Source organism: Crotalus tigris, unplaced genomic scaffold (assembly GCF_016545835.1).
Source record: "Crotalus tigris isolate CLP2741 ecotype Arizona unplaced genomic scaffold, ASM1654583v1 scf7180000018807.1825209, whole genome shotgun sequence".
NCBI lineage: Eukaryota > Metazoa > Chordata > Lepidosauria > Squamata > Viperidae > Crotalus > Crotalus tigris.
This window is the reverse complement of record NW_024097206.1, coordinates 669,521-690,975: the sequence shown is the minus strand read 5'-3', so window position 1 is coordinate 690,975 and position 21,455 is coordinate 669,521. Positions and strand designations below refer to the sequence as shown.

Below are 21,455 nucleotides of genomic sequence, written 5' to 3'. Positions count from 1 at the left end.
CTTGGAAATTACTACAGAGTTGTTCTGGGGAGGAGTTGTAGGCAGTGTGTGCAACAGAGGAGAAATACAGGTTAAAGTGAACAAATGAATATGTTGCTCCAGCATTGTTTACAATTATCGTTCCTGTTAGTAACACAACTTATTGACTAGTGGAACAAACTGTTTTACGTTCTACTATCTCTGAAGTCACAAGTGATGCTGAACTTCATGTTGGTTTTTAGGCATGGGTCTGCCAGTAGGTGTTGACCTCAGTTAGTCCTCGACTTACAGCCACAATTGAGCCCAAAGTTTCTGTTGCTAAGTGAGACAGTTGTTAAGCAAGTTTTGTCCCATTCTACAGCCTTTTTTGCCACAGTTTTTAAGTGAACCACTGCAGTTGTTAAGTTAGCAATTGTTGTTGTTGTTAAGTGAACCAGGCTTCCCCATTGACTTTGCTTATCAGAAGGTCGCCAGAGGTGATCACGTGACCCTGCAACCATCATAAATATGAGTCAGTTGCCAAGCATCTCAATTTTGATCACATGACCATGGGGATGTTGCAATGGTTGTGTGACAAACAGTCATAAGTCAGCCAAGCATCTCAATTTTGATCACATGACCATGGGGATGTTGCAATGGTTGTGTGACAAACAGTCATAAGTCAGCCAAGCATCTCAATTTTGATCACATGACCATGGGGATGTTGCAATGGTTGTGTGACAAACAGTCATAAGTCAGCCAAGCATCTCAATTTTGATCACATGACCATGGGGATGTTGCAATGGTTGTGTGAAAAACAGTCATAAGTCAGCCAAGCATCTCAATTTTGATCACATGACCATGGGGATGTTGCAATGGTTGTGTGAAAAACAGTCAAAAGTCATTTTTTTCACTGCCATTGTAACTTTGAACGGGTCACTAAACAAACTGTTGTAAATCAAGGAATTCCTGTACAGACTCCTGTTTTCGTACAGGTCGGGATTTGATTGCCACCCACGCAGCTTGTGCCAGCCCTTTAAGATAGTCCAAACCAAAAATCAAAATCATGAGTACTTCCTTTATTTTAAGATGACAGAAAAAGAACCTTGTAACTCTGAAAGTTCTTCTCTCCTCCCTTGTTTTTGCTTTCCAGAGAACAAGGGAGAGTCCCTCCTGAGACTCAGGGAGAACTTTCTACCCACCCCCTCACCCCCACCCCCGCTTCTGTGGGCTGAGACATCTCTTGTCTGATCGTTGTCCTTAAAAGCTGCAGCTTCCCTTCTGTCCCCCAGGGTCATTTTCACAGCCTATTAAAGTTTGCCCAGCTTTTGTAATAGTTTATCATGGAGTTGAGCAACAACTTGGATCCTGTACAACACTGCCCCAGGCAACTATCATGGAAACCCCCTTGAAAAAGACGAGCAAACATCTGCAGAGGATTACTTTGGAAGATGGGCTAGTTGTTGGCTTCAGCCTGAGGGAGCCATTGATTTTGACAAAGGGTTAGGCTACATACGGTACATACTGTGCATACATATAGAATGAGGGCATTGTGAGAAAGAACCAAAGGTTTTTAATAGAATCCTTTCTCCCTGTTGAGAAATGTCACTTGCAGGAGATGAGCCATTTGAAGTTGACTTGTATTTTGGTGAAAGCTGAGATAGGAAAAATATATATATTTGCTTGCTTGCTATTCTGCACAACTTTTATGTCTAGCTTTCTCCCCTTATCATCATAATCCCTTGGAAGCATTCATATTTCAGATCCAATAGTCAGGGACTCAGTCAAGTAAAGTACAAGAGCTCTCTGGCCTGGCTCCAGCAAAGCACTTAAGCCCATGCTTAAATTCAGGCCTGCAAGTATTCCTTTGACATTGATGATCTAGGTATAGTGATTAAAATAAAGCCGCTATTTTGTTAGATGGGGGCAGTGTGCTCACCTTGTAAGACTGATGGCAAAACTCACAAGCTACTACCAAATGGGAACCTAAATCTTTGTATTACAATCCTGTATAACTCTCCATCTTATTGAAACCTCTGACAGAAGTTGCAGAGCTTTATTTATTGAAGCAGAGCTTTATCTATCAAAGCTGAGCTTGTCCACTTCCATCAGCCAACTTGTAATCTTTGGCCCATATTTTAAATGCTTAGCTTTTCTTTCATTAAATATGTGCTTCTGAGAGATTTTCATTTTTTTTACATTTGTTCTCTGTTAATTATTTGCTTTCTGGTATGAATGTGGAAGATATGGAGACCTGGGATGGAACCTTTAAATCATGCTACAGTTCTTTCCTTATAGCAGTGTTTCTCATCTTTGGCTATTTTAAGATGTATTGACTTTAACTCCCAGAATTCCCTAGCCAGCATGCTAGGTCAAAATGACCCAAGATTGAAAAATACTGACCTATAACATGGGTATAGAATCCAAAGTTTCTGAGCCAGATTTGCCTCTAATCTTGTAGGCTAGGGTTCCCCAACCTTTCTGGCTCCAGGGACCGGTTCGGAAGAAAAATTGTATCCCACGGACCGGCAGTGTGAGGGAATGCGCAGATGAAGCTTTGCTCGCTCTCGCCCACCACTAACATGGCCTGGTCCCCAACAGCGTTAGGGAATGGTTTCGCATGCGCAACCTACATCCGCGCATGTGCAGATGAAGCTTTGCTCACTCTCGCTCACCACTTGCATGGCCTAGTTCCCAACAGGCTGTGGACCACCAGGGGTTGAGGACCCTTATTGTAGGCCGATCCTGGAGCTCCCTTAAACAGCTATTCCTAACACTGGACATTTTTCAATGTAAAGGAATTTAGAGCTGACTTTGGAGAAGGAAGCAACAAGCCATTTAGGAAGGACCTGGAGAAGAGATTACACAGTCCAGAGACTGAAGCAAATGAAAGAAATTCAACTGGCTTGCTTTTCTTTACTATTCTATATGTTGGGCCAGAGAGAAATTGACAAGCTTTCAAGATTCTGTAATTACACCTTACAACAATATAGTGGCATTCCTGGAATCCTTGCAGTGCCAGTTACTTGACCTGGCCTACCTCCAAGGGCTGATTTATATCAAAGGGTAGTAATACTAACTAAAAATAAATGTGCATGAAATCACATCATCTCCTAATTTGATCAGGCTCCATTAAAGGCCAAAGGCAGGGCCCAGCCAAAAAAGATTGCATACTTCTTGACTTTAATTTAGGTCATATATTTTCAAAGCCATATCAGGGATTCTCATGAAAAACAAGTGTTCATGTTAGCTGGCGAGGTAAGTCTCTACTGATGTGATGTCAAACATTCTTAACCTGGATGTGTTTGTCTGAATCATATTAAACAATGCAGAAATATTGAAGACTGATCAAGGTTTCAAGGTGATTCTAGAGAAAATTCAGAAGATGAGATCTCTCCAAGCTTTGTCTTCCATTGTAAACCAATTGGCCAAAATGCCTTCTCTTTGCACAGGTTTTACAGAAATGCATCTGTTCATTGGGATGAAACCTGAGCTGTTAAAAACCCTCTGAAGAAAGACTTCTGACACTTCCCCACTGGGAGATATCTGTCCCTCAGTCATCATGGTTTTTCTCACCTGCAAAATTTCACATTGTTTCAGAGAAGTGATTTACTTAATAAGATACTCTTGAGTTAAAAAAAAAAAAAATACGTCAAAGCTCTGCTTTCTGTAGCTCTTCCTTCACCTTTTGCTTCAGCTGCATTTCCCAGGTGGTACTGTGTCAAGTCTCTTGTTCCCAAGGACACCAGCTGTTCAGCATCAGCATTAGCTCATCTATCACACATAGCAATTTGTTCTCTGGCACAAAATTCAACCCGGGCAATACTTTCCACAGTGACCTTCCATCTGGCATCATCATTGTTGATATGTTTATATTCCTTATTGTGCACCACTTTTGCTGAGTTGTATTAACTGATTTTGGCTTCTAGATTGGGTGCTTTGGTCTTTGAGGGGCTAATGGCTTCTCTGTCTCTGTTTCTCACACACGATTTGTAATAGTAGTAATGGAGGAATATTGTCTTGATTAGCTCCAGATGGTCCTCTTCTCATCTTTGATGAAGAATAATAGGATTTTTCAGGACTTCTCAGCATAATCTATTAATAATCTGTGTTTTATGGTAGAATTTTATCATCATAATAAGGATCTTTCCAGCCCTCCTGCTGACATGTTTTATGATAGAAGCTTGCTGAACAAGTATTTTATCGAACATGAGGATCACTCATCTTCTTACACTCCTAATGTGATCTCTAAGCAGTCATCAACTCAAATGGATCTCTGTGGAAACTTTTATAAAATAGAAAATACAGTTAAATACTCCATAGCTTTGTGGTGGCATCTCAACCAGATCCCAATATTTATTGTAGCACTGGGACTAATCTTATTCCATTTAAATCATTCCCTGATTGCCAACAAATGTGGTAAATCTTACTCACATAAATCCTATGCACATAAATCAGTAGGCTACTTCAAAGTAAATAGGGGATTACAACCAAACCAGTATGTGCAACAAGTGCTCTTTATCCTGACAAAGTAATACAATAATAACAGCTGAATGTTATATTTGATGGTGGCAAGATCATGTCATTGGCTGGCTTTTATTTATATGAAATATTTCTTCTTGTCTCAGATAATTTTCCTCAGATGGCCCATCAAAAACGGTTCATTGAACGGAAGTACCGGCAAGAGCTTAAAGAAATGAGGTGGGAACGAGAACATCAAGAAAAAGATCTGGATGATTCAGAAGACATGAGAAAATAAGGCAGAAGGAAACAGTATATTTGCTTAACTTTGACCATGGCCTATTAAAAAAAAACCCATCCTGGTTTCATGAAAATAAATGAAATCATGTTTGCTTTTGTGTTTTTTTTTTTTACTAATATGTTTTATCTCCATTTTGAGAAGCAAAGCTGTATTCATAAAATTTAAAAATGATTTTTTTAAAGAACATAGAGTTTTTGAAGAATTTCGTTTCCCCAGACTAGGTTTGTGAACAATAAAATGTTTCATTTCAAAATACGTTACGTTTTAAAAATAAGAAAAATATAGTGTTATTCCTATTGTTGTGTAATATGAAATAATAAGGTATTAAACAGAATGTTATTTTCCGCTACGTTCTGCCTGTGCCACATTACAATTAAGAAGATATATACTAAATGAACTCAAGGCACAAATCACCAAGCTCAAATTATCCTATTTTGGACACATTGTATAAAGATCCACGGACGGAAAGAGAAAATGAGGAAAAACAGCAGGGGGGAGGGGCTTCAATTAAAGTGATAATGTGTGCACCTGATGGACCAAGTTAAGGACACATTGTCATGGAGAAATGCCGTCACTAAGAACTTACAATGACATGATGGCACATAAAAATAAAAAATACATTAAATTATGTTTGTCTTGGAAACATCCTCACAGATGTTAGCCCTAGCTCTAAAATACTTGATCAATTTTACAGAAGGGTTGCTTATAAAGGGCACATATATGTAATCCTACCACAACCACGATTCACTCAGCTGACCAGGCCCATTTAATTTAGGTTCTCCTTCCATCAGATGACTTTGTCCTCCAATTTTTCACAGTTGGGAAATCCAGATGTCTCATCCCTCAAGGGGATCATATTTTGCCTCAGTTTACTCCTCTGATCAAACTAGATTATATATTTATTTTGTGTCGTCTTTCTTTTGAAAGCTTTGTTGGAAGAGGTTCACCAGACATAAATAATATTTGCATGTATTATTATTTCTTGTCAATGATAATTTTTACCAGGTTTATTGCATTTTTTTAAAAAAAGTTAATATAACTTGTAGATGAAATGAGGAAAGTGATCTTTCTTAATCTTCCCAATTTCTGTTTCAGTTGCTATTTAAAGCATTGGATATTTATTTTAAAGGATCAGTTATGCAATTTTTGCAAGGATGATGCATATTATAATATGTATATATTTATTATACACATATAGTATGTGTGTCTATATACATATGTACACACATATATATGTGTGTGGAAATATAAGCAATTATGAAATTTTGCGGTGATTAAACAAGCGGAATCAAAACAGTAGCATGACGGAAATACTTAGAGCTAGTACTATTCTGAACTTTATCATTCCAAAAATGGAGCATTAATGAACCATTAATACACTTTTGTTCATCTTTAACATAATACCTTAATATTCAAAACAATGTTATATTATCCAATATTTAAAAATAATCAATATAAATCATAAATCTGAAAATCCAAAAATAATTTAAATTGCACCAAAATAATTTCATTTTCTAGCAACCAGTAGCTGTTATTTTTTTAATATTACATAAGGTAGGAGTCCAAACTAATTTAGTAAGTATGATCGATTAAAAAAAACCCTACTTTAAATGCTCAACATCACTATCTAAATCTTAATCATCAGTATATTTTTTACATTTCGTTGATATCTAAAGATTTTAACATGGGAAGGATAAATGTATTTTGGGATGTTTCCTCCTTTTGATAGGTGATCTGCTTATTAGAATTACAGGTACTTTGGTTATTTACTGAGAGATAAACTGTCTTCTCCCTATTACATTGATCCACCCCACCTGGTCTGGCAGGAAGGGCATGGTGTGGAGCCCTTTGACTAAAGAATTTTGATTGGTGGGATCTAGAACAGTGGTTCTCAACCTTTTTAATGCCGCAACCCCCAACCAGTCGTAAGTCGAGGACTACCCAACCGGTCGTAAGTTGAGGACTACCCAACTGGTCGTAAGTCGAGGACTACCCAACCGGTCGTAAGTCGAGGACTTTCCCTGCCCAGGAGCACCGCGCATGCGTGGTGCCCCCTGTGCCCGCCGAGGCATAGCTGGCAAGGGGCAGCGACGGCGCAGAGCGACCACTGCCTGGGCCACCAGCTGGCCCAGCCCAAGGGAGGTAAGGCACCCTCCCTGTGCCCGCCGGCCTCTCACCTCCCACCCGTGGCCCTCTTTTACTTACATTTTTAGTAGTTGCTCAGCAGGGAGGGGTGGAAACTTCCAGACAGCTCGCCTTCGCTGCAGACAACTTGCAGCACCATTTGCAGAATGGGACTTTTGGCGGGCTCAGCAGGGCAGAGACAACCTGGAAAATTCCTATTGGCTTTCGAAAGCCAATAGAATTAGACTCTATTCAAGACAGTCTATTCTATTGGCTTTCAAAAGCCAATAGAATAAAAGGGAGTAAGGAAAAGGGGAAAAAAATGGCGGACTGTGTTGTTTGGCGACCCCTGTGAAATGGTTGTTCAACCCCAAATGGGGTCGCGACCCACAGGTTGAGAACCGCTGATCTAGAAGGAGAGCTTTGGCTGCCATTGACTCCACCCTGTGGAACTTCCTACCTCTGGAAGCAAGGTTGGCCTCCACTCTTTTGGTTTTCTGGCTCAGCCAACTAGCGTGGGGATCCAAGAGTGATAAGCAGCCATGGGGGGAGGGGAATGTCTATGACAATTCGTCGCAGCCAAGTTGCCACAGCCAACTCACCACAGCCAACTCATCACAGTCATCTTGCCACAGGACAACTCACTGAGGGACAAGAGTTACACTACTATCAAAGAAATGATGGAATAGAATCATTAAAGGATGCAAAAGGAGGGACAGAATGAAATGTGAATGGCAAAAATTAAAATATATTTTATTTATTTTAAATAATTAAATAGAACTGTTAAGTTGTCCTGCAGCGAGTTATCCCGCAGCAAGGTGGCCATGGCGAGTTGTTCCGCAATGAGTAGGCCATGCTGAGTTGGCTGCAACAAGTTGTCCCATTCCTGCCATAGGGGTGGCTGGCTCCTTGTGGAGACTCTTGGACTTTTTGTATGGTTTTTGTGGTCTCTTTTATTATAAATCACCCAGGGTTACTGATGCAGGGAGATGGGTGATGTATAAATTTGGTGAATGAATGAATGAATATGTAAGTGTAGTACTTTGAAGTCAATGCTAAAGACAGGTAAATGAGTCCTGAAAAGTGATTTATAGAATTAATAGTGTGCCCTCTCCTTGGAAAACAAGAAAGAGAAAGAAAGAGAGAGAGAGAGAAAGAAAAACCCTGGATGCTTGGAGTCCCAGATAGAAAAGTAAATATATTCTCCCAGGCAGTTTTCATTGATTATGTCAGCCATAATTGTAACTCAACTTGTCATAACAAAGTTTGTATGGGAATATAAACTAGCAAAAAAAAAAGCCATTTCGAATTCACTGGATATTAAACATGCTAATGTTATTCAATATCCAATTACAGAGTTTCTGGAAAGACAATTAAAATTCTGGAAGATAAGGTGCCTCATTGGACAGGTCAGCCAAAACTGCCTTATCAGCCATCTGTTCTGGGGGTGATAAAGATTTTCAATTGCTATCATAAACTTTTAAACTTTGTCATAATTAGTGTGGGAGAAGGGAGAGGGGATCGTTTACTTTAGTCCTTGAAGAGCTGGGCTAGACCTTTGCTTCAGAAGCTTTCTTTGGTGGTATTCTTGGTACTTTCAGATGCTTTTTGTGTTAGGAAGAAAACTGCTAAAATAAAACAATGTGCTTTTAAAGATCAAATGTGGCTATCTAGCCTGGAGAAATGGATTAAAATGTTCCACTTCCAGATTAGGAGATTTCTTAAGGATAGTTTCATTGGGCAACCACCCTAAATGGCAGGGTGTGTGTACTTTTGAAGTGTGTGTGACTTCATCAGAGCTTTGATCTAAGTGAAAGTGCAGGTAAGCTTGCTTCAGTCCACCTGATTATGGGAGCAGAACAGATCAAGCCTTCCCCATGTGAAACAAGGTGAGGGGAGATGCTGCTTCATGATAAGTAGCTACTTTGCACAAAGCAAAAGGAGATCTAAATAAAGCAGACTGGTCCACAGCTGCCAAAAAAAAAAAACCTGAATTCCAAATTTCTCCCTCCAATCTTCTCTCTGCTGTACTATATGTGATAAGTGCTGGTCTTGAATCATTTTCCACCAGAGGCCAATCTTCTGCATCACTGCATTTTCTGACTACAACTTGGTAAGTGTATTGTATGTTTTCAGTGTAGTTGCCTAGTCTGGTGTTATGGTAGGTGATGTTTTAGAATTTTTTTAAAAAAACTTTATTGCATTGGTTTATATCCTTCTGGGAGTTTAAGGCAACCTATAAGGGTTTCCCGCAAACTTTATCTCCCCCCGCCCAACTATAAAAATAATTGAATTGAGAGAGACTGACTGGTACTAAGTCAGTTTAATGGAATACTTGGGTCTGAAAGGTAATTTGTATTACTCCAATTGTGGATTCAGTTCAGCAGTAAAAATGACTCCTGGACCTTCTGGGAGTCCATTGAAGGAGAAGAGTTGAGAACGTTGGGCTGATGATCAGCAAGCTCGCGTTTGAGACCCGGTTGCTGCTACGGGATAGGGGTGAGCTCCTGTTACTTTCTCCAGTCCATGCAGCAGTTCAAAAGTGGAATGACTGTGAGTAAATAGATGGGTAGCACTTTGTTGGGTAGGAGGACATGAGCCCCCAACTGGGCATTCCCTGGGCAAATCTTTTCAACCTGGAAGTGCTTTGGTGCTCTTCAGACAAATGTAGTAGGAAAGCCCCCATTGTTCCAAATGTTAAATATAAAAGAGGTAAAGGATGTAGGAGTGAAGAATTTAACAACATATGTACATAGAGATATCTGCTCTGATTTATTGTTAAATCACTTGTGTGGTTTGGATAATTAAGCAAAGACCTAACTCTAGACAAGGATCTGATGCTGGGAAAGATGGAAGAAAAGAAGAGGATGACCAGGAACAAGGCGGATAGTCTCAGTTAAAGAGGCAATGAGTATACCATTGGAAGACCTGAACACTAGACTAGGGACAGATTGTCATAGAGAACATCTATGTGGCTGCTTAAAGTGGACAACAACTTGATGGCCCATAATCAGTCGAACTTGTGTAGCACAGAAGTGACTCAATCATGCTTTTTAAAAATATCTTCTTGCATCATTCAAGCACAATTTCCTGCTTATTCTCCCCCCCCCCCTTTTCGTGTGGCCACTTGCAAGTGGTGGTTTACCCAGCTTTCTGACAGATCTGACAGATCTGAGCCTGTGAAAACATAGGCTCATAAAAGTTTTAAGGGAGAGTAAATGAAGTTCAACTGACAAAACTCTCTCTTGAAAAACCAGGGTCTTCAAAAGCAACAGGCAAGTTTAATCTTGGGCAAGAAAAGACCCTTTTTTTCTCTCTCTCCAATATAGGTGTCATTTATTCAGTTCTACTACTACTACTACTACTACTACTACTACTACTACTATCCAGTGAAAAAGGTAGGTAAAGGAGTATTAAACCCTTGGGTAATTTAGTCCCAAAAATGGGAGGGGGGATTTTCTTTCCTTATCTTTGCCTTAATGTATGATATTCATATTCAGACTATGTGTAAAGTTCAAACTGACTAGAATTCATCTTGATGAGAAAATGCTGCTGCTCCCTTCCTCTATGCATTAGAAATACTATATTAACTATGTCCTTTACTTTACTTTTTAAAATTATTCATCTATTACCCAGTTGTGGTACTTTTAGCTGACATTGTTGTTTGGTGCAAAACATTGACATAACAGGGAGCACAAGAAGGCAAGCAAAGGTCCAACCAGGCATTGAAAAAGAAAATTTTGTCTCTTAGGTCAACCTTGTCCTTTTGTGATTGGTTGTGTATTTTATTTAATGATACTGACCTTTGTAGTGAATGCTGGCTTCTGATAAAGGCTGAAATTGTTGACCTACTGGGACTTGCTGCTTGGGAAGTTGGAAGTGGTGTGTGTGTGTGTGTGTGTGTGTGTGTGTGTGTGTGTGTGTGTGTGTGTGTGTGTTAACTAGTTCAGATCTGTAAAGATAAACTTTCCTTGACCCAATTGTCTTTCTTCTCACTTTCCAACCTGTCCTGTATTTTTTTGATTGATAAAATGGGCTTGAAACAAACCAGCTTTTCAGTGTTAATTTTTTTTAATGTGCCTTATTAAATTTCTACAAAAAATATTAAGAAAAGAAAAAAGGCGTAAAATAAGAAAAAAAAGAAATAAAAGAAGGATGTTTCTAAACTTTCTTAAATGCAGTTATAATCTATTTGATCTAAAATTCAATAATATGCAGTGTATATATAATCACAAACATTTCCATTTGTCAAATCTAAATCCTAAAATTAATGGAGCATTTCTTTTGGTTTCTAGCAAAAAGTCCAAAAGTGTGATGTCCACATAGAAACAAAGCAAGGGAAAGTCTTTAATCTTTTCTTTAATCAAGATAGTTAATTTCATCAATTTAGCCAGTACCATTAACTTCATTTCCAGTGATAAACTTTTGAATGAACTTTTTTAAAACCTAATTTCTTTCTCTTGTGCACTGCTAAGGGATGGTAGCATTGTCTTCCCATTGACATCTTGAGCTTGGAAGCTCATTGGAACTACTCCACTCCTGCCCTTTGGGCTTTGAAGAAGCAAGCCAAGAAAACTTGACTAAAAACTTATTTCTGCCAGCTTTAAATTGAGCTGATTGTCTTGACAAGCTGTAGTTTGTAATTTGTCGCCATAGACTAATCTACTACTACTAATCTAATGAGAAACTGGGACTCCCAAAGGCACTTTTTTTCAGGAGGCAACTGGACTTTCTTGTGTTTCTTTTGAAAACGTTTTGCTTCTCATCCAAGAAGCTTCTTCAGCTCTGACTAGAGGGTGGGGAGTGGAAGGATTTATATTGCTTGCAGACAGATGGTCATTTGCATTCCTTTAGAGAGTTGTTTTTCCTGGGCTCCAAGATCATTGCAGATGGGGACTGCAGCCAAGAAATTAAAAGATGCTTGCTCCTGGGGCGGAAAGCTATGGCAAATCTAGACAGCATACTAAAAAGCAGAGACATCACCCTGCCAACAAAAGTGTGTATAGTCAAGGCCATGGTTTTCCCCGTTGCAATGTATGGAGGTGAACGTTGGACCATAAGAAAGGCTGAGCACCAAAGAATTGAGGCCTTTGAACTATGGTGCTGGAGAAGACTACTGTGAGTCCCTTGGACTACAAGGCACTCAAACCAGCTCAAACTAGAAGAGCTCAACCCCAACTGCTCTTTAGAAGGCCAGATCCTGAAGTTGAAACTCAAATACTTTGGCCACCTAATGAGAAGGAAGGACTCACTGGAGAAGGGCCTAATGCTGGGAAAGATTGAGGGCAATAGAAGAAGGGGACGACAGAGAATGAGGTGGCTGGATGGACTCACTGAAGCAGTAGGCGTGAGCTTAAATGGACTCCAGAAGGAGGTAGAGGACAGGAAGACCTGGAGGAACATTGTCCATTGGGTCGTGATGGGTCAGACAACTAACAACAACAACAAGAGAGTTGTTGAATGGTTTACCCATGTCCTCAGGGTCACCTGAGAAATACAAATCTGTGTGGAGCCTTCTTGGCTGCAGGATGTTTTCTGCCCTGTGTCCCTTCACTGTTGAAAACAGGCACAGGCTATTGGGGATGAGTCTGTGCTGTCTGAATCTCAAACTGAAGCACAAATGGTTCCTGTAGTCTGCATTGAGAAACGGAGTGTTATGGAGGGTTGACCTAATAAGGTTGTGAAGGTGCAGAGGTACATACCGGTACGTATATTTGGGGGGGGGGAATAGCACTTTCTTTCAAAATAAAACCAATGCAGTTGATATATTCATTTATTAAAATTATTTTAAAGAAATAAAATTTAAATTGATTAAAATATATTTGCTGCTCATCTCACCACAAGGCAATTTGGGGAGGGGGGTGGCTTACAATGTTAAAAGCAGTAAAACCATAAAAATGGCAATAAAAATATAAATGATAATTAAAAGTTAGTATTTTGTGCATGATGTACACTTATTTACATTTGATTTCTAATTTCTGATTAACATCCCATGGGCCGGACAGACACAGCCAAGGAATGGATATGGCCCAGGGACCATAAAATACCCAGGACTGCTCTACATTAAGAGTGGATTCACCCCTGGATGCAGACGTCAGCCTGGTCTAACTATATAAAAGCAGATCTACTGCTTTTCTGTGGAATTAACTTTTTCTACCAGATTGCTAATGAGAAACAAGTTTGGAGAAGTAGGAAAAGTGATATGGCTACAATCCATAAAAATGATATTTCCCTTCCCAGAAGCACAGTGAGACAATTGCTTTCCATGTAGTGTGTGCATCTAAGGTTCAAGACTTGGGATAGACAAGGGCAGTGGTTTTCAACCTGTGGTCCAGGGACCCATGGGGGCCCACAATGTCATCACAGGGGTTCTACAAAGGCTTGAATAAATGTTATTTAAATCTTGGGTTAAGTCTTGGTGGTCCATGGCCATGGTCCATGGCCACAAAAAATATTCAAAGGGGGTCAGTGGTGAGCAAAAGGTTGAGAACCACTGGACTAGGGAGTTGGCTATTGCCACTACTTAGTAAATTTCCTTATTGAGGGTATCAGAATTTCTGGTTATAAATTTGGGTATTAAAATCACCCAAGTATAAAATCACTTAAAAGCTAAAATCTCTCTGTCCTTCTAAATTTAAATTCCACCCCTGCTAGTAGAGCAAAAAGTTAACCAAATTATTTAGAAAATGATTGTACTGCCAAAGGATTGACTAAATATTGCCTTACAGAATTGACTACCTCTTAAATTTTGCCATCTTGTAAGAGATTTCTATTGGTGGATATTTCATGTCCCTACATACTATAGCATATTTCATCCATAGATATGTAAATAATGATGCAAATAATCTGTACATATTTATAGAAACAGCAAGAGCATCTCTCTTCTGCTGCAAGGGCAAAAAACCCGCTGCTTTTAAAACATTTTTTGAAAATCTATTCATTACTATCACCAATGGCATAGCGTTAAGTCTAGCTGGAGTAAACTATCACTGTTATTTGTATATGATGCTATGGTTTAAGTTGCCCTTAACAGCTAATAAGGGAGAATGTCAGGGTGGCACTCAAGAGAAATTCATTCTTTAATTACAGCACTTCTTAAAATCTAAATAGGTCATAAATTCCAAGAAAATGATTAGAGATTTTGTTTAGTAGGGCTCTGTGCCATCTTCACTTTCCAGAACCAGTGAAGTTAGCCAAGATTGATAAAATTCTGCCTGAAATAGCAGGCTCAAAGTAAGCTTAATAAACTTGGGAAGTGTGTGTCTGTCTTAGATAAATGCTGGGGAAGATTGCCTTAAAGATGCACATCTCAATTCATAATTGTGTGCAGAAAGTCTAAAACAGCAGTCTGCAAATTTTGTGGCTTGACGGCCTGGCTGTGGGGTGGGGGGAGGAGAGTGGAACTGGGCCACACGAGTGGGTTGAGCTGCATGCACGTGTGCACGGGTGCCAGCCTGCCATTTGTACAATGGCCACCAGCCCATTGCTCGTGCATCCCAATTCCAAATAGGCGGTGGACTAGTAGTGAGCTGTGGACAGGAGTTAGGGATCACGAGGACTGATGGGAAAAGTTGAATAAATGGTTAAAGAGACATTCAGACTTCCTCTCTTGATTGCCTACTCTAAGCTGAACATTCCTTACCACTACTTATGATGTCTCTTAGATGAAAAAGAAGTAGAAACAAACACAAATGGCCAGAACATTTGAACTTTATGGGACTATTTATTCCATAATTCCCATTGGCATCTAGCTAATGAGCTTGCATTGTTGATATTTATATAGTGGTTACTTTTGAATGTTCCAGTATTCTAATTATTCTTCTGTATTTAGAACACTGCATTCTTTTCTATTTAGCCTAGATTTTTCTTTTCGTACCTTCGTACCTTCATAGCTTCTTATTTTTTATTCACAGAACATTCAATTTTGTTAATTAAATTCCTTCTTTTCTAATGTTACCTTGAAACATTTTTTGAACTATGATCCCATCCCTTTTGGCTATTTTTCATATTACAAAACTTTTTTTTGAAGCTGTGATACATTATTTCTATCTATGCATATTATTTGCAGGAACATTCATCTTGGAACTATAATGGACGCTTTCTACAATCATTTTGACACTACTGTATAGCCGTTTTAGACTAATAGCATTTAACCTATTCATCCTTATTCATTTTCCCTATGGCACATTATAGGCATATACACATAATTTTGAATTCAGTGATAATTGAGGAGTAGCTTTATTGAATATCAGTGATGAGAAGCAATAAATATGTTGGTTTCTAGCTGAGAGATTACTAGATGGACAATAGAAACCAGGAAGAATAAGACCAGATAGCATAGTACATTGTAAAGAGTTGAATATTTCTGCTATCTTATCAAGCATTAAGGAGAGTTCTTATTATATCTCAGAAGCAGATGCATAATAGTAAAAGACTTTGGCATTATGTGGCAATTCATTTCACTTCTAAAAGATGAAATGAAAAGAGGATAGTGGTTGTATTTAGAAGGCTATTTATTAAAGAAGTGCATTAACATTTGGTTAAGGCATCCAGATTCCTTTGGTAAGGAACCTGCCAAATTACAAAAGGTGCTACCTTTTAAGTGCTACCTCCTTGCTATTGTAACTGTAGCATAGCTTAACTCTTCATCCTAATCTGCATCCTTGTCTAACAGGAGATGAGAAGGTATGATGGTTCATCCTTTGCAGTCATTGTTTGGATGTGTGTTGAACCAAGGCAGGTGAAACCAACCAAAGCGCAAGTAAGGAAGAACAGAGGTAAGCAATAGATTGCCTGGTAAGTATGAGCCTTGGCAGGTGCCTAATAATAAGAGTTGCTAACATTGGCTTGGGTTTGTTTCTTGAATTGCTTCCTGATGTGCAGCTTCAAAAGCACAGTGTCGAGGATCATCTTATATGCCAAGTCGTCTTATACACCGGAAATTACGGAAGTTTCCAGCATATAAGATGACTTTCTAGGCATGGAAATCGGCACCGAAGTCGGGGGTCATCTTATACGGCGGGTCGTCTTATATGCCGGAAAATACGGTATTTTATCCACTCCTGTTTAACATGTGCATGAAGCTGCTGGGGGAGATCATCCATCACCATGAAGTGAAATATCATCATATACATTATATACATACCCTGTTGTATATGAGTTAAGTGATGCTTAATGTCCTGGATGGGGAACAACAGACTTCAACTAAACCCTGAAAAGATTGAATAGCTTTAGGTTTTCGGGCCTTCTGTATCAGGGGATTTACCATCTTGGAATCCTGAAATTGGAAATCTCATTCACAATTTTTCTTTGAATACATGGAGAAAGAGGGAAGGAGAAAATGTACACATTGCATATACTTTCACTAAAATCACACTTTTTATTCTGCTAGATATGTTAGAGCGTGACTGTTTATGTTTCAGATATATTCTTTTGAAAACAATAAACTGGCTTATTCTTCACCTTCCCCATTCTTATTATATATGTCAATCTCAGGATACTCCTCGGTTCTCTGAAGACCTCACAGAGATGAAATACCAAAAGTAATACTTGGAAAAATAATGGACAGTGACTTTGATTGAGCGTATGGAAAAGCTCACTTTAGGGATTACATGATGGTAATAATAACAGAATATTGTTATTTTTCTACTCTTATCATATCCACAGATAGGTATTCAATTTCATTGGAGGAACAAGTCACAGCAGTCTGCAGGGCTAAAGTCAAGAATATTCTAGGTTGATGAATAAAATCACTTGGACTCATTCCAAGCTGGACTCTGAATAGGCAAATTCTGTTGAGGCTGAAGGGACAGTGTTATTTTTTTTCCAGTTTCCAAATTTTCCTTTTTAGAGAAGATTGTTAAGAAAATAGCTTCCGTTGACCTTGGAGGAAACCAATTATCTGGACCTTTTCATTTTTTGTTAAAGACAATGATTTTTCAATTACATACGATTCTTTTTAGTTTTTCCTCCCCCATTCATTTACCTTCTCGATGAATACTTTCTCGTTAGCTTTTATTTTTATTAACTCAGATAATTATTTTCTTATTTTCTATTTTCTTCTTCTCACTTGTCCTTCCAAGCAGAATCTCTCCCCTTTCATTTCGGTGTGGCAAGCGTATATTGATATATTTTGCAGTAGCACCAGAGAAGCAGAATTATCAGGAATCACTGAAGATTATTGCTGAGTTGGAGTTGCCAACAGATTATTGGGAATGCTGAGGAAGAGATATAAGCAGTGGCTTGTCGTGATCAAAAGACCATATAACCTGAAGAAGCCTGTAGTGAAGTCTACCAAATTTATCATAGACATAATGCTTCAAAATTGTGGTCTAGCTTTCAAATACTTCTCTTTCCATTGCAGGGAAGAGCAAAATAGTTACAAGCACTTTAATATCCCAGACTGAAAATACACATATCTATTACAAAGGAATTTGGGGCCTTTGTGTCCTCATAATGGTCCATCTTTTCTGAAATCTTTGCTCTCCTCTGATGAAAAGAACTATAGATGCTTGAGAGGCATAGATGATTTCCTCCTGCTAGTTCTGGTACTCTCAATTAACATGCCAGAATCATCAATGAGTCAGGGTGAATTATATGGTCAGTAGTTTTCTCATAACCTTAATGCAGTGTTTCCCAAACTTGACAATTTTAAGGCATGTGGACTTCAACTCCCAGAATTCCACAGCCAGCGTTGCTGGCTGTGGAATTCTGGGAGTTGAAGTCCTCATGCCTTAAAATTGTCAAGTTTGGGAAACGCTGCCTTAATGAATACCCAGAGATTGCAAAGATATTCCAACCTGAAAGCTTTCCATCGTGTTAGACCTCCATTTCTGCTTCATCCTCCCCAATTGCTTCCATTCAGTTGGTATCATTTGCAAAGTCACATTCAAAATTTTGGCAACTCAGCCTGACAATAAAAGAAAATGATAAACCCATGAAACTACAGACACTTCTTTTTTTAAAAAAAGAAAAGAAAAGAAAAAGATGTCTGTGATTGTAAAAGAGTACAGTACTTAGTCATATTGATTTGCTTCTGAGAGTTCTTTTGGCTATATAAATCTCATCAGAAATCTTTAACAATCTAACTCTACAAGGCCGTTGTTTTGGTTATTTTTATTTCCATCTCCCTTTTTCAGTAAAAAAGCACAGAGAAGTCGGATTTTAGCTGGAATGGTCCTCTTATCAGCTGAAAGTGTGGATTTATTTATTTCTTTTTTTTAAAAAAAAAAAGCATAATGTTGAAAAATACAGGCAAACACATATCATTGCACTGATTTATGTTCATATTGTTACCCACGTGTAATAATGCAAAGAACATTTTAAATTTATTCGAATGGAGGGAGTAATAAAGATTCTTGATGATGTTCTCGATGAAGGAGAAAAAGTGCTTATTGTGTCTTGATAATTCAGGATAGGAAATTTTGGAGACAACGTAAATATGACTTATGCAATCATACTTCCTTCTTCTTTCCTAGACTTTCTTCTTCACTGGGATGGATTGTTTTGTTGTTTGTTTTAATAAAACAAGCCCGTTCTACTCATGCCCACTTTGGATCCCATCAAAGAACTCCATCTGTCGGGATCCCGAAGAGCTTTCTTTGGTGCAGTGCCTGCCTTTTGAAACATCTTACCCTTTAAGGCAGCATCCCCAACCTTTCTGGCTTTGCCGACCAGTGGCAGGGATGGCAGGGAGAGGGGATGATTTCACGTGCACATGCGCCATTTGCACAAATGCAGCTTTGCATGTTCACCTGCCTCTTGCACGGTCCAGTTCCCAAGGGGCCGTGGCCCGGCACCAGGCCGCGGCCCAGGGATTGGGCATCCCTGGTCTAAGGTAAGATCTTCCCCCACCCGCCTATCCTTCCACAAGAGACTAAACACCTGGCACTGCCAGTTGTCCTGGGTCCAAATAAGGGAGTTCCATGCTGGAAATGGCCATTGTATTGTTATAATCTTACTTCTGTTCACATTCTTTTCGTTTCTACTTTTTTATTGTTGTAAGCTGCCTAGACTTCTCTACAGATAGGTGGCAATTACAATTAGCAAATAAATAAATAAATAACCCCATCTTTTTTTAATTTTCATAATTTATGAAAATTATGAAAAGGGCCTGGTCAAGTCTTTCTCCATTTATTCTTTTCTTTTCAAAAACTAACTATTCTTCTTTCCCCAAACACCTGCATATTGTTTTCCAGTGCAAGTGGGGAAGCAAGTAGGGAAGTGTCAGTTGCTAAAACTGAGTGGAAAATATGCTTCAGAAGAAAAGATAAAATGGGACTTATATTCCTCCACTTAAACTGATTTTATTCTCATTTCCTGAAAAGCTACCCAGCCACTTTATGAACCAGCTACTTTAGTTAAACCATTTCTTGAATATTTTGACTATGTTTTTATAGGGCCTAAAGACAGTGTTGTTGTTGTTAGTTGTGAAGTTGTGTCCGACCCATCGCGACCCCATGGACAACATTCCTCCAGGCCTTCCTGTCCTCTACCATCTTCTGGAGTCGATTTAAGCTCAAGCTAAAGACAGTAGATTTTGATATAAATTATATGATAAATGATATTTCCAATATTCCCTTTTTTAGAGAAGATTGTGGAAAGAGTGGTCACATGGCAACTTCAAATAACCCTGGATGAAGTGGTTTATGTAGACCAATTTTAGTCTGCATTCAAACAATGATTTAGGACACAGATGGCATTGACTGCATTCATGGATGACTTCTGGTGGGAGCAGGATGGAGTGCATCCATTTTCTTCCTGACCTCTCAGCAGTGTTTGATACCATCAATCATGGTATTCTTCTGGGCCGCTTCTGAGAGTTGTGGGTGGATGGCACTGTATTATGCTGTTTTCTTCTCCTTTTCTTTCCTCTAGGGCTGGTTCCAACCAGTGTTAACAAAGGGGGAAAGATTTAGCCCACAACTCCTACTTTATGGGATGCCTCAGGGCTCAGTACTCTCTCCTCTCCTATTTAATATCTACATAAGGCTGCTGGGTGAGGTGGGATGAAATATCACCAATAAGCAGATGATCCCTAGCTCTATATCTCTACCCCAAGGCCCTTGAGTCGTTTAATGGATGTCCTATCCCAAAGTCTAATGGCTTTGAGTATTTGTACCATCTGGAGATATGTTTATTCCATCTTCGGTTCTGATGGGATAGCACTGCTCCATACAACCCCGTGCACAATCTGATTCATGGCTTCCACTTGAAGAGCAGGTAGTGGTAGTGGCTAGGAAGAGACTATGTGTACTTTCAGGTGATGTGCCAGTTGCATCCTTTCCTGAATTGGGAGGCTCTGCTCATTGTCATCCATGCTCTTATAATCTCTTGTTTGGATTATTGCAATGAGCGCTACTTGGGCTACTCTTGAAAAGCATTCAGAAGCTTCAACTGGTGCAGAATATGGCCGCACGACTAATAAATGGTATCATATGCATGACACATGTAACACCTCTATTACCTGAGCTACTTTGGCTACTTGTGTATTTCTGGATACAATTCAAGGTGCTGGTGGTTACTTTTAAAGCCCTAAATGGCTTGGGACCTGGTTACCTGAAAATTGACTGTCTTTGTCCAACTCTCTCTATCGACCCAATTTGGTCCAGCAGACTGGGCATGCTGCAAACCCCATCAGTCAGAGTGTCAGCTAGTGGGAAGCAGAAGACAAAGAAGACCAGAAGAAGAAAAGAAGGCCTTCTCTACTGTAACTCCTGCCTTGGGTGCAGGGTACAGGAAGTAGGGGCACAGTGTATGAGTATATTAGAATGGCCTCTACCCTGTTGATCTTTTGTAAAGGTTTAAAAACTTAGCTGTGTACCCAAACCTGGACCTCCAAATGTTTTAGGAGTGTGGTTTCTTGGCTTTACTGTTAACTGGTTACTTGACTGCTATGTATATTTAGTTTGGGATTGCTTTATTTGTTTTAAATGTTTTATGGGTTTAGAATGCTAAACTTGCCCAGAGTCACTTGGATGGCCATATATATTAAATAAATAAATATGTATACTATTAGGCCAGGATGGAATATGGAGAGAGATTTTCCTGCACTAAGTATCTTTTTCAGAAATATGAAACTATTGACATAATATTTACTTTGCCAATAGAGACACTGATTCAAGCTTGTTCTGCTCCTCTGTCTGGATAGCATCATCACTCTAGACAAGGTTGAGTGCTGCACTTTTTTTTAAATAGCTGAAAGATATACCATTAAAAACATTGCTTGGTCTTTGAGAGTTGGAGACATGACACTGTTCGAGCGATACTAGAGAGGTTGGCCTTTTTCTGCACTTATTTTTGTATGTAAGGAGTTGAAAGGAATTTTTAAGAATGAAGTAGATGAGCTTAATGGAGGATTAATGTATTTGTTTCCTGTTTAAAGTAGAAAATTGCACCAATGATTTTCTAAGATTTGCTATCTAATTTCAATAATGTTATCTTGGAAAGGCTCTGAGTTAATCCAGAGGGATGTATGTTGTTCTAAGATTACTCATTCTTAGACTATTTTTTAAATATATACTACTAAAACTCTCCTCTCTGTTTGTAAGTTCAATTAAGTGAAATGTTTCATCATTGGACAACAGTTTTTGAACAGGTACCTGAAATAGGC

The 21,455-nt window shown here is 39.0% G+C and overlaps 1 protein-coding gene across 4 annotated transcripts in view; it reads left to right on the top strand.

Annotated features, from left to right (window-relative positions):
• DROSHA (drosha ribonuclease III) overlaps positions 1 to 4,811 on the top strand; it is a 92,991-nt gene extending 88,180 nt beyond the window's left edge. For 2 of the 4 annotated variants that reach the window (XM_039356253.1, XM_039356249.1), the window contains one exon: positions 4,587 to 4,811. In XM_039356253.1, the coding sequence (XP_039212187.1) occupies positions 4,587 to 4,717 (131 nt within the window). In that variant the 3' untranslated portion in view covers positions 4,718 to 4,811. The remainder of the gene's footprint in view (positions 1 to 4,586) is intronic. The other 2 variants (XM_039356252.1, XM_039356251.1) reach the window with 1 other exon arrangement.
• Positions 4,812 to 21,455: the final 16,644 nt, after the last annotated feature.